The sequence below is a fragment of the Branchiostoma floridae genome, chromosome 4 (genome assembly GCF_000003815.2).
Source record: "Branchiostoma floridae strain S238N-H82 chromosome 4, Bfl_VNyyK, whole genome shotgun sequence".
Lineage (NCBI taxonomy): Eukaryota > Metazoa > Chordata > Leptocardii > Amphioxiformes > Branchiostomatidae > Branchiostoma > Branchiostoma floridae.
In genome coordinates this window covers 7,794,376-7,807,053 of record NC_049982.1, presented here as the reverse complement: position 1 = coordinate 7,807,053, position 12,678 = coordinate 7,794,376, and the positions used below count along the sequence as shown (strand labels likewise).

The following is a 12,678-nucleotide window of genomic DNA, read 5'->3' as shown; positions in this document are numbered from 1 at the left end:
CATTACTATTTTTGTTGTGAAAAATTGCAGAATGCCTTCATGACATTGAGTAGTCAGTTTTCCTGTATATGGCATATTGCTATTATGTACAGTGGTGTATGATTCATGATTACATGTACTTGAGAGGCAATTTCTATGAAGATGTATTTTTGTATACTTTTGTACAGTGTTCAACAAGTTTATGAATGAATTGGTTGGTTATCTAAATTGTACAAAGATGTTTCCATGTCTACTCATTATCTTTGCCAAGGTAGTTTTTGGCGAGAACATGTGTGTTCATTTATTTGTGGACTGTCGGACAGCACAACTGAGGTTAAAGTTGTGGATAGATATTAATGATATTTGGTACGAGAAAACAGAAAGGCTCGATTGTGGCCCCCTATAGCTTTCTATGGTACTGCAGCAGGACTACTTAAGAAACACATGCAAAGTTATGGATAGCCTGGGTACCATCCAATTTCTACTGGGGCTCCTTTTACTCACTGCTTTACTAAGACATTTACTGTCCACATGAGATTTACTGTCCCTATTTGTTTAGCAGGTGCGTAAAATGGGTGATAGGGCTGTATCTGTACCAGTTTGTTTTGGCAAATGGGAGAACGTCCAAGACGTGATGTGCCGTGAGGGACTTTGCCCTGTACCATGAAGAACAAACTGGTTAGACTTTTTGCAGCTTCTGTTGTTGGTTTTCTCGCAGCAGGGGGGGATTTTTTTGGGGCAGCGAGTGCAAGGAGGCCCAGTAGAAATCGGTCGGTACGCAGGTTAAGTTATGGCATGTATGGATTGTTCAAATCTCTTTATCAGTATTTTCCAACCTTAGCAAAACTATCACATACCCTTAGTCTTTCCCAAAGCCAACAGAAAGTGAAAGTTATCTAATTTCCAAACAGATCTAGCAGTGGACTAGTGATGGCCAATGGATACTGTCTCGGCTAATGGATACTGTCTTGCTACGGGTATATCTACTTGGAGATAAGGGCTTATTCCCTTTAGGCTTACAGTACTTCTGCACAGATTGTATGATTGTAGGCAGTGGGAAAGATCTGTAGGAGAATGGGTATTGCAAATTACAGAGAAAAAGTAGAAAAACACTCACACACTCTGCATCCACACACAGGAAAGACATCAGCGCACCATGACTTTACAAACAATAACTTACTGTTTGGATTTATTCTGTATAGTTATGATACATGATGTATAAAGCATGTCATTGCATTCTGACGAGTGCCAGTCTTGTACTTCCTACTCTGTCTACTATACGTGGGCAGCTGCAGGTCTGACCAATGGGGAGCCACCATTCAGTCATCCCCCTCAACAAACATGCTCTCAAGTGGCAGTACGTACTACTTATGGACAGGCCAAGAAATATGTTTTTGACTGGGAGTCTTGTTCTGGGTCGTGATTCTATGAAAAGCTCTCATCAAATTCAGGGTTTCTTATCCCATCATTTCATTTTGTTGCTACAAGAAACATCTATAGAATTGTTGCCAATTTCATGGAGTGGTTTACAATAGGACTTGCGAAGAGCACAGGCATAGAATTTTGTACATGTTGAGTGCTTCGTGGCAACAGGAAAATTGCGGCTGAAAATTGGGACGCCACGTTCAGGTATTGTGAAAGTAGTAGTAGTAGTAGTAGAATTTTTTGGCCAAGACAACATCTTGCAAACACATTTCCAGCTCTGCAGACCCATCCACACAAGTGTGTGTGAACACAGCACTAGTAACCAGTCCACACTTTCCAACAAGCATGACCGTACACTGCTACACCATGGTGGCTCCCTCTAACTCCTGATGTCGAAACACAAGGGGGATTCACGGAACAACACATCTTTGAGCAGCTAATTGTTTTTTCTTCATTCTCTCACAATTATCCAAGATCATCATCTGCTATACTGTACAATTTCATGGTATAGGGACACTGTAAAGACATCTATTGTATGTAACCTCTATTTTTTGAAATCTCTGTACATTTCTTACTAGACTACGAGTCTTTATAAATGAAGCATGCTCCTGTTTGTTCCCTAAAAGACCAATGTAAAAAATTTGGGGTCGACAAAACACCTTCATACCTCCAACAACCTTACACCTAACTTTCCCTTTGAGAGAAATTCTTCCTTTCTCCTTTACATACCCGCGTATCTAGCACACAGTGCTGAACATGTTTAATGTACGGCATTTTCCATCTATAGTGAAAGTACAGCCAGCTACAAGCTGAAGTAGTGGTCCCAAGACGAAATACGGGGAAAAACTTCCAGGTATCCTTTTTTTTCAAATGAAAAAAGAAAATGTATTTTTGATTCCAAACAGGAGCAGTGCTAAAGTCATGACTAGCGGGAACCTTCTTACACATCGAATGAAAATGTGCAACAATCGGAATATTGCAATACCGTTCACCTCTCCTAGGAGGAGCTGTTGAGTGGGTCACAACAGGAGGCAGATGTACACACGGCTACATGTCTCAGCCACAGCAAGGAACCCCACAATACAATTTGTTTGTTTAGAAAATGGCTTGACCTATTTCTTTTGTACCCTGTTTGTGGTTTGAACTGACCAATGATACATTTAGACAGCACCAGAAGAATGCAGCACGCAGTTTACGTGAATGCCCGTGCTGTGCCTAAAACATCAAGGAAAACCACGATTTTTCTAGCGAAACTGTCACATACCCTTCCAGTCTACAGTAATGAGTGCCTATCCACATAAAGAATAGGTATCTCATTAGTACTACAATACAGCCTTGCACTGAGACAACAGGCCTAAATGGCTCCGCTCTTTGGGTGGGGCCAAAAACAGCAGGGTGAACCAGAGAGAACCGTTGTCCTTTAGCCATCTGTCCTTCCAATGTCTTCATAACGGGGGGAAAAGTCATAGCTGCAACTGCCCACTGTCTGAACACATTCTGAACTATACATGGAGAGATATTTCAAATGAGTATATATTAACTGTTTGGAATATAATGTTATTTTTCATACAAAAATGGAGCCAAATATATCATATACTTACACAAATTACAGAGAATCCTGGCCTGGCTACATTATCGGGTAGAAGACATCCTTTTTTTTGCATATAAATAAACGATGCAGACCAAGGGAAGAGTACATCCCATTACTAAGAAGGGGGGGGGGTTATTGCTATTACGTTTCTTGAGAATTATCATGACTACTATAGCTACAGATTGCAGAGTAATTTACAAATCTGGGGTGAAAAGGGTGTTGGGGTGGGGTGGGGGACTACATGATTTAGACATACACGTCACTAGCTATGCATGATGGACAAACAAAACATCAGTTGTCTACAAATAGCTCTACGTTTTGATTCCGCCCCTTTTTTGGTTGTTGCGCCATTCCGTAAACCCCCTCCACATGAGTGGACCGGTCCAAATCCCACCGGAGACAAATGGTTCTAAACTGATGTAACCAAATGTCGGTTTCACGGCAGGTCAGTCTTGCAGAGGGCGAGGGGTGTCAGAAGATCACGTCTCCGCTGTCATGAGAAGGGACACTGCGACATCAAGTCTAGTATTAACACTGTAGATGTGGACTGTGAAACAGGACGTTCCTCTGAACCAGAAGTCCCTCGAATGCTTCCTACGCGTCATCCTCCACACTTCAGTCAGCGATGGGGCCGGAGCCTTGGTCCTGTTCTGATCGTCATCAAGGTCTTCCTACAGTCTAGTTGTTGTAACTTTCACTAGAGCTCTCTTTTTCGCTGCATGTAGCCACTTGGAGGTGACGCCACCTGAGCAACACGTCACCAAGAACAATTGCAAAAGTCGCGGTCCAGGTTCGGTTCTCTTCTTGCCAAGGACTTCTGAGCAGAATCAGCTTGACGGCTGTACTAAGCCAGGATGTCTTCTGCGGAGGGGTGGAAACTACTACTCATCTGTTGACTTCATCTACAAAAATTCTGGGTCGTCTTATTGTTACACTCTCCTCTCATAAGGATCTACGATATTTAAATACAGGGACTTTTCGGGGCTTGTCTATGTACTGAGGAAGAAGCCCTTTACTTTTGTTCAATCCCCTAAACGCCAAGTACTGACGGAAAAAGTGACAGTCTTGTTCCTCGATCAGCTATAGCTCTACACGATCGCTCGGGTGAAATGTCACAATAATACAGCACGGAGGACTCATCACGCACGTGGCAAGCAGAACACGGTCGTTAATTAAGTACAAGTATTTCAATATTCACAAAAATGGGCCCGAGAAAACCCCCGGGCGGAGGGGAGGGGGGCATGGAAGAGTAGAACTGTACACGGTTGTCGCCATTGGTTGTGTGTTGTTTACATGGTTTTTCGAAAATGTTGTCACCGCGGGGGGTCGGGCGTGGCTGGTGTCCATGGCGACGCCATGCCCACGCCCGCCCCGTCCTGTGTAGCTGATGTGTGATCGGGCACACAGGATGGACCGTACCATCAAGTCATCTCTGCGGGGTGACCTGCAATAAAAGAATCATATATAAATATGGAGTCAAAATTGTCTGTAACGGCCACACAAGGGACAAACAAGTATGGACAATATGAAGAAGAAACGAGAGGATTGGAGGGAAGGACAACATTAGAATGTTGCTACAACAATGATCACTACTATAGTTCCCTATCACACTGCATCTCAGACAATAGCTTTGACCACCTTATGATTAGTTTTTTTAAACACACAAAATTATAAGGATAAAAGCTGAAGAAGCCTTGGGACAGCAACACAAAAGGAGACAGACAGCAAACGTGTTAGACATCCTGATCACTCCTAAACTGAAATTCGGTGGCCCACTACCCTAGTATTTGACATAGGAGGGCGGGACAGACTACTTTAAAATAGGGGTGTTGGGGACACTACCTGTGGTTGTGAGGGGGAATCATTGGTGTCAGCAGGAGTAAGTTCTCACATTTGTCATTGGATGAGGAGAGGGACTGCTGCCTGTGTGTGTAATAGGACAATCATGGCAAACTCTTTTTTTTTTAATGAAAAGAAAGAAAGAAGGAAGGAAGCAGGACAGAGGCAAACAGCAAATAAAAATGGCAATTCAAAGAGATATAACAGCATGTGCTTGGAAAAGAAATGAGACAATGCAAAATCATGATGTGTCAAGCTGCTAGTAGAAATTCTTTTAAACCCTCCTACAGTGAAATACAGTAGAAGCCGTTGAATTGCACTCCTCATTTGCCAGCATATTTTGTGCAATTATCCAGATGATGTAATGAAACAAAGCTATTCAGCTGGACCACATCACTACGGGACTTTGAGATTCTGTGCAATTAACAGAAGTGTGCAGTTATCCGTTGTGCAATTAACTGGCTTCTACTGTATAAACATATCTATCTATCTAACATATTCTAGATAAAATAGTCTAGAGGAACTTAGAAGGAGGGTATTCCTCTCAGTTTTGAAGAGAAGCAGCCATACCATCTCTCTGATGTCTTCTAGAGCCAGGTGATGTGGACATGGGTTGTGGGCCGCGGATACGGAAGTTGGATGGCAGTGTTCCCGTCCCGTCGGCGCCGGCCATAACAGCCTCCCTCTCCTTCATACCGCCAACTTCTTTGGGCCGTAATCTCCTTCTCCAAGATGGCTGCCGTTTGAAGTTACCGTCACCCTGGTGAATCAGTAAAATATATGTTAACGAAGTTATGGTTTTATCCGCCAACTAGTCTTTTCTCTTATTGTGGAAAGAATTACAGCATTAGCAAATCAGCACCATCTCTTTCTGGTTGGAGAAAACAAGTAATATCTCTCCTCTGATTGGACAAAAGATTCAAAACATTAGCCAATCACGTTCATTCAATCTGGAATCCCCAAAAAATTTTGTGTAGTTCCATGGAGGGTTATACAAGTTTGTATCAGGGCGGTGCAGCACCATTACTCTGTTAATTATCATCATTTTTGCCGCTTAACACAGTGCTGGCATTGAAGTGGACAGTCATTTCCTTCCAATGTCGTTTGTCAGTTGTTGTCTGCTGTGCCTTATCTCGCTTATATCCCGCTAAACTGTTCTTTTCCAAGTCATGGCTTGTCCCCAAACCCCCTCCTGCTTCTTTCTTCCAGTTGGGCATGAATTTGGGTAGTCTCAACCTTGCTATGTTTCTTAGGGAGAGACCTTCCTTGGTTAGAGAACGATATTTGGTACATGTTCAAATACCCTTGATCACACCTCTGTAATGATTTTTGTGCACGACACAGAAAACCCCAGTGTCACAGCAGCGAAAACTCTTAGTCTTACCTCTAGTGGTCTCCTGTCTGTCCCAAGGGCGAGCAAGGAGTTGAATTCTCTTTCTAGAACCTGCCGTGCCTACAAAAAGCAAGGAAAAAAGCAACTTCAGTAAGTGAACAAACCAAAGTCATCATTTGTTTGTGTGGCACAGCTCTTTGAGGATGGACTGAAGCAAACATTTTTTGTAGTCCTGCTGACATTTGGTGACAGCTCACGACAGAACGTTTTATAAATTTCTTTGCATCATAATAGCTGTGAATCAGGCTTTTAAGGGAAAACTTTGTAATGTGTCTTACTAGCCAAACCACAGAGGCAAAAGTATAAACACACACACACACATATATATATATGGGCCATATAATCTCAGAATTAATTATGATAATGAAATACTTTTGCACAATGCTATGCATGTGAAAGTACATGAACAAACATCTTGTTCATTCAACTGTACTTCTGTTCATGCCAACAACAACAAAAAAGTCATGCTATTTTAGCATTATATGTCTACTGTACATGGCATGAGAGGGCATGTATGAAGTACCCCAACATAAAAAAAGTCACAAACACTGGTGTTATCAACATGTAAACAAATGTATTAGATTTGATTTTCATGCTTGGGTAAGCATGCAACACTCAAATCACAAACATGCAAATTACTCTAATACAAATCACAAACATGCAAATTAGTCTGCATTGCAAACCATGTCCATGCAGTCATCCCACACGAATTACAACTTTGCAATCACGCTCAAGCTATGAACTCAATGGGTATACTAGTAGATTGATATAATGCCATAGTAATCTTTTTTTATTCAAGGAAGTCAACAATAAGCAGCTAGCATTGACTTCAGAAGTTGAAAAATAATTTGAAAATCTATCTGAAAGACAGGTACAGCTCTAGCTAAAAAAAATGGTCTCCTGATCTTCCCTGATTCCTCAAATCCTACAAGGTATGTCTACTATACTATCAATAATCTAAATTTAGTGATAATACAGTATCTGATTTCATGTTCAGTTTCAAATTTTTCTCCTCTTGAAAAATACACTCTTGTCATCTTAGCTAGGCTACTGTAAACTTTGTTTTATTACATCCCAAAACAAGACGAATACACTATGCAAACTTAGCAAAAATCTAACCGGTCTTGCTACCAGAGACTAAAGCTTCATTTTTCACAGAATAATCTTCATTGAGGGGTGATGAGAAGGTTCAGGATGTTGGAAAAAGCATAAAAAGAAGACGAAAAAACCCTGACTATATATCTACATCAGAAGTGAGGATTTCTTTAAATTTTGATCCAAGTAAGAAAACATGTTTCTAATCCTGTTCCCTGCCTTTATGACTGTTAAAAATGTGATGTTTCATTTGTTTAAACATTTCTGGAGTATCAAAGCTATCAATGTAGCACTGACATGTTAATACTGGTCTGCAAATTAGTATCTACTAAGATCGAGGTAGACACTGATCAGCCCTAGGTTTGAGGTTAGGTCTCTACAAGCGATCACTGCTATGTTTCCAACTCACTACACAAAGATCATGTTGGAGCAATGGTAGACCTACAAGTACTGTACATACCATCAGAGCATTTGGAAGCCCTTGGTTTCCATCAAATCGGCCCATGGGCTCTATATCATCCTATGACAGATATTGAATGTGGGTGCAGAATATAGACATGTGTTACCAAGCTTACACAACTAGCTTCCTTCTAAACACCAGACAATAAATCAATGCTTTCATTCATGGCTTTTTTGGATGGGTAGAGAAACAGATAGATTGTTTTCAACTAACCTGTTTGGACATTTCTGGGATTGGTTTTTGCTGTTAAACTGTCCTTTTTCGAATTTTCATAAAAAATACAGCCAATGTGGCAACTAGCAACATGCAATCCTGTTGCCTGTTGTGCTTTCTATGTCAATGGTATTCTTTTTATAGATTTTTGATGGATACCTACACACCAAAAATAAATCTTTTGTAACATGATGTTCCAAAAACTTTGTTCCAAAAAGTTTCGTGAAGAAGAAACCTTAAATTGTTTTCTTGTACAGTAGGGCAAACTGGGACAGTTAATGAATCATTCTTCCAACTTTTGGGTGCAGATATATCATGAACAGTGGGTTAGTATATAAACAATAATCCCTTCAAATCCCCAACACACCTGCCTACCTATCCCCAACACACACACTCAACAAATACATATGGCTATCACAGTCCATACTCCTAACAGAAAATTAATTCACAAGTTGTAATAACTTCATCTCCCTTTCCTTGTAGACCAAATCTAGCTGCTAAACGACACACACGAAACACAGACAAGTGTGGGCTATACCATCTACATCCCTACGTGGGGGTGGTCAGGATGCTCACCTGCTGGTTTGTCGTAGGTATCTGCAGTGCCAGTGCCATGCTATTGTGGTCAAAACTGTCATCCAGAGCGATCAGCGCGCCGTGGACACCGCTTTCTATCAAGTTGGAGGCGTACTCTCGCAGCCCAATCGATTGCACCCATCGAATCACTCTCTCATTGGTCCACACAAGGACATCTGGGAAGAGAGAATTCACATTTTGATCAAGAACATTTGGTGAAAACCCACATGAACTTAAGATGGTGAAAAATTTGCAAAAGTCAATTCCCCAAAACAAATTCTCCCGATATATGTGTATTAGCCAGTACATCTTGCCGAACAGAACATCTACATGTAAGTTACAGCAAGAACCCTTACACCACTTTAAAATATTTACAAAAGCAAACAATGCAGCAAAGGAGCCCTTAGGCATTGGCAAGTGTCAATCAAATCATTTATCTATTGGTATGTCTGTTCAGTATTCACAGCCAGGGCTGCCTGAGGCTATTACAATTAATCTAAGAATAGCATTTAGAATGTTACCTTTAACTTCATTATTGCTATCCTCCCTTTGTCTTTCCAGTTCTTTGCGGTCGTAGTTCAATCTTTTTAGGCACTGGATGCCGTACTGCAAGCTAGTTCTGAAACAACATTCCGGTTAGGAGTTTGACAACAATCACAATATTAGCCTCTTTACCCTATTACAGTAACATGTATTTCCCAAAATCTAATTGCTTCTCCAATAGCCCAACGCCTATCAATAAAACAATCAGAAAAATACATCTACAAAATTCAAGTTGGAAAGAAAAAAATTTACCACTGATGAAGGTGAAACCATTACATGTATCTCCCAATAAAGGGTCTTAAAATACTTCTCTGGTCAATGTTCTTGAAAAGAGTTCTTACATCAAACCTGCGAGGTAAAAATGACTACCTGTGAAAACTGTCCACCATTTTCAGCTGGCCCCTCAGGTCCTTTTTGGTGAGGTGGTCCAGCATTCGCGCATCCACCAAGCACTCCATAAACGTGCTCCGGTACTGCGGAAGCCCCAGCGACGGCAACCATTCGTTCCCGATCCACTCATGGTTCATGTCCCCATACGCTAGTGTCTGGAGAAATACAACGGGCGAACATACCTCGTTTACGACCCTTTCTGAACAAGACTGTTCCCAATTATTCTGTTAATATCTACCTGAACTGTTATCCTCATCCTTACGAGTTGCTACTTAGAAAAGAAAAGCCTCAGCATTCTGCGTCATATGGGTGTGACTAGAAAACAACAGGACAAGACAAAATAACACAAAAGAAGCACACAGAAATGTTTGCAGAAAAAAATGAGTATTCTCGTTGTGGCAAGAAAACATGTAAAAGAGAAGCCAGCCGAATACAAACTGTAAATCTGCAGCAAAAAATGTACTGAAATACATGTATGTTAATGATGCAATACTATTGACAATGAGGCAGATGCTGACTATGATCGAGATGGAAAAAGTTCTACAAACGAGCCTTGGTTAGTTGGATGTACATGTAATAAACAGTTTTTACACCTATGTTACATGTTTTGGATGTCTCAAACTAAGAATTAGAGAGATTAGGGTCTGTTTTTCCAGCACACGTCATCCTCTAGGGTACTGCTGGGAAGACATAAAGCATGCTGGGTAGAGCAGCACCCGGACAACTGAGTACCTTCAAGTCTCTCTGCTCTATTGCTTGGGATACAAGATGGTCTGGGTTTGTGGGTTCTTCTTCCAGGGCAGAGAGTTGTTCTATTAAATGGTCAAGTTTCTAGGAAAAGGAAATGCCAACAAAAGGAGTGAGGATTAAAATGGGTGAACACTGCTGCCTTACAGGGAAGAAGAAACAAACGACTTTCTTGTCTGGCAGCAGGGCCAACCAAAAGAAAGTAGGGCGACACAAAGTCAAGACAAATTCAGGACAAAAGAAGAGAAAGTGAGAGAAGAAAAATGAACAAAGAACGATGATACAACTCTCTGATCTTTCTTTAATAACATCAAATACCCAGGCCATACGTTGGACGATATTCATATCCTGTCATAATCCGCAGCTTTTCTCATCAACACTTTCTTCTACTTCCTTTCCATGTGCTCTCCTGGTCCTACTTATATCTCCTACTTTCAAATGGATATTGTTGAGGATGTTACTGTGATGTCTAATGCACTGATATGGTTGTAGGTTGAAGGTGGTGTCAGGGATTTTGTCTTGAAGAATCTTAACAGTTACTCAGATCATACCAAGTAGATAGCATAAAAACTGTTGTGTGCATTGCCTTTAAAAAATAGGAAAAATAATCAGACAGTTTCAAATTGTAAGACTTTGGTGACTGTACAATGTAACTCTAGATATAAGAAGAAAAAAGTAGAAATTTTTATTTCTTTTTTTACATGCAAGGTCCCAGCTAGGAACAAAGTAAAATGACACCACTGGGCAAAGATCTAACAGCAATTAATACTTAAGACTAAAAAGAAAAAGAATCCATAAGTTTTCAGTCTGGTGACGATACTGAAATCCAGTGCAGTGCCAAAAAAAGAAAAAAAAAAAAATGGTGAGCTGCATGCATCTGGAACAGGCAAACACCTGGAACACAAACGCCCCCTGTTGGCGGGGTGAGGTACTGACCGTGAAGGCTGGTATGGCCTGGTTTTCGCTTTCCATTTCCTCGCGAGTAACCCAGACATTCCCTGTGGTCTGGGGGGAGGCAGCATGTGGGAGCAGACAGGGAGGTGTTAGATAAGTATGTCACCTGCACTATGTGGCACCTGCGACCCCCGTTTTCACATCATGTGGACTATTCCTTTGTATCTTTCCTTCACACAACTGGACTGGTCAACTCTGAGGTAGGAATGGTCAGCTTGGTTTGAAGAGCTAACCTGACTTTTCCTATGTCAAAGCTGACCAGAACCAGGAGACAAGACAAAATTTTGGATGTGATCATTTTTCTTTGTGGGAGCTCAGATAGTGTAGGTGATGGGGTAAAATTTAGTCACACTGAAAATGTAGACAGGAAATGGCATGAGTATGGGAGGCAGAGATCTACACACCCCTCACAGATAAAATGGAGAGGTCCAGTCTTACCTTGCCAATTTAATATATAAACTCTTATCTAGTAAAGAGTTACATTCCTTGCTTGTGTAATTTTCAAGCAGATATTGGCAGGGAAGAATGTGGTATTTTCTGACTGCCACACAGATTCCTGTCTGAGAAAACATGGCAGTCAGAAAACCTTTCCATCCTTCCACCTACATCATTCAAGTCAGCCATGTTAGACCTGGACCAGTCCATTCTGTTACCAAGGGGTTCTCGACTACGCACTAAAAGATGTGAGGCAGCAAGAAAGGGGAGGTAGTCAGTTCAGGGTGTAGGGTTGGACAAGTCCACTATCCCTATTGTCCAGGGCAAGTGAAAGTGCTGATTGGGCAAGTGCATGACCTACCCCACTTGCCCGATCGGGCATGTGCCAGATTGTTCCATTGAGTGACATTTTTTATATACCTGTTACTTTTTACAGTCGTAACATCAAGCAATGGTCAACATGGAAAAATAGAGGCAATCAGAATGTTCATTATATTGCTGGAAGTGAAAATGACATTTGAATTTTGGGCAAGTGAAAAACTGCTTTGGGCAAGTAAATTTTTCATGTGCTTGCCCAATATAGGACAAGTGAATTTGAGAAAACTTGTTCCACCCCGGGGAGCCTGTACCCACCGTGCGGGAGGTGGAGGGGGCGGAGGGCGAGGTGAGCGACACCATCTCCTGGATGGCCAGTCGCAGCTTCAGCCGGTGGAGCGGGTTGGAGATGCCGATCTCACGCTGGATCTCCTGGTCCGACAGAGCCGACATGATGGCGCCGCTCTTCACGTTGGCCCTGCACGCCGCCACGTACCACGCAGGCATGCCCACCCACAGCTGGGGACAGAGATTCAAACTCAGTCACAGGGGAAAAATGGACACGGCTAAGTGTCCCATAGGAAAGTTTACCAACTACTACAGATTAAAAAGAAAAAACTGTGCTGGTGTGCCCAATACAGCCAGACTGTAGCCCAAAGCGAGGAAAATCTTTACAATCTGTGCTTTCATCAGATGGAAATCACTGTTGAACCACAAGAGAAA

General features: G+C 41.7%; 1 protein-coding gene across 1 annotated transcript in view; it reads right to left on the bottom strand.

Annotated features, from left to right (window-relative positions):
- Positions 1 to 1,136: 1,136 nt before the first annotated feature.
- The window catches only part of LOC118412847 (liprin-alpha-2-like), a 37,262-nt gene continuing 25,720 nt past the window's right edge, over positions 1,137 to 12,678 (bottom strand). The window contains 10 exon segments of the mRNA XM_035815889.1: positions 1,137 to 4,439; positions 5,405 to 5,594; positions 6,219 to 6,287; positions 7,783 to 7,842; positions 8,572 to 8,747; positions 9,093 to 9,190; positions 9,484 to 9,659; positions 10,237 to 10,335; positions 11,188 to 11,256; positions 12,274 to 12,474. Of these exon segments, the coding sequence (XP_035671782.1) occupies positions 4,417 to 4,439; positions 5,405 to 5,594; positions 6,219 to 6,287; positions 7,783 to 7,842; positions 8,572 to 8,747; positions 9,093 to 9,190; positions 9,484 to 9,659; positions 10,237 to 10,335; positions 11,188 to 11,256; positions 12,274 to 12,474 (1,161 nt within the window). The 3' untranslated portion in view covers positions 1,137 to 4,416.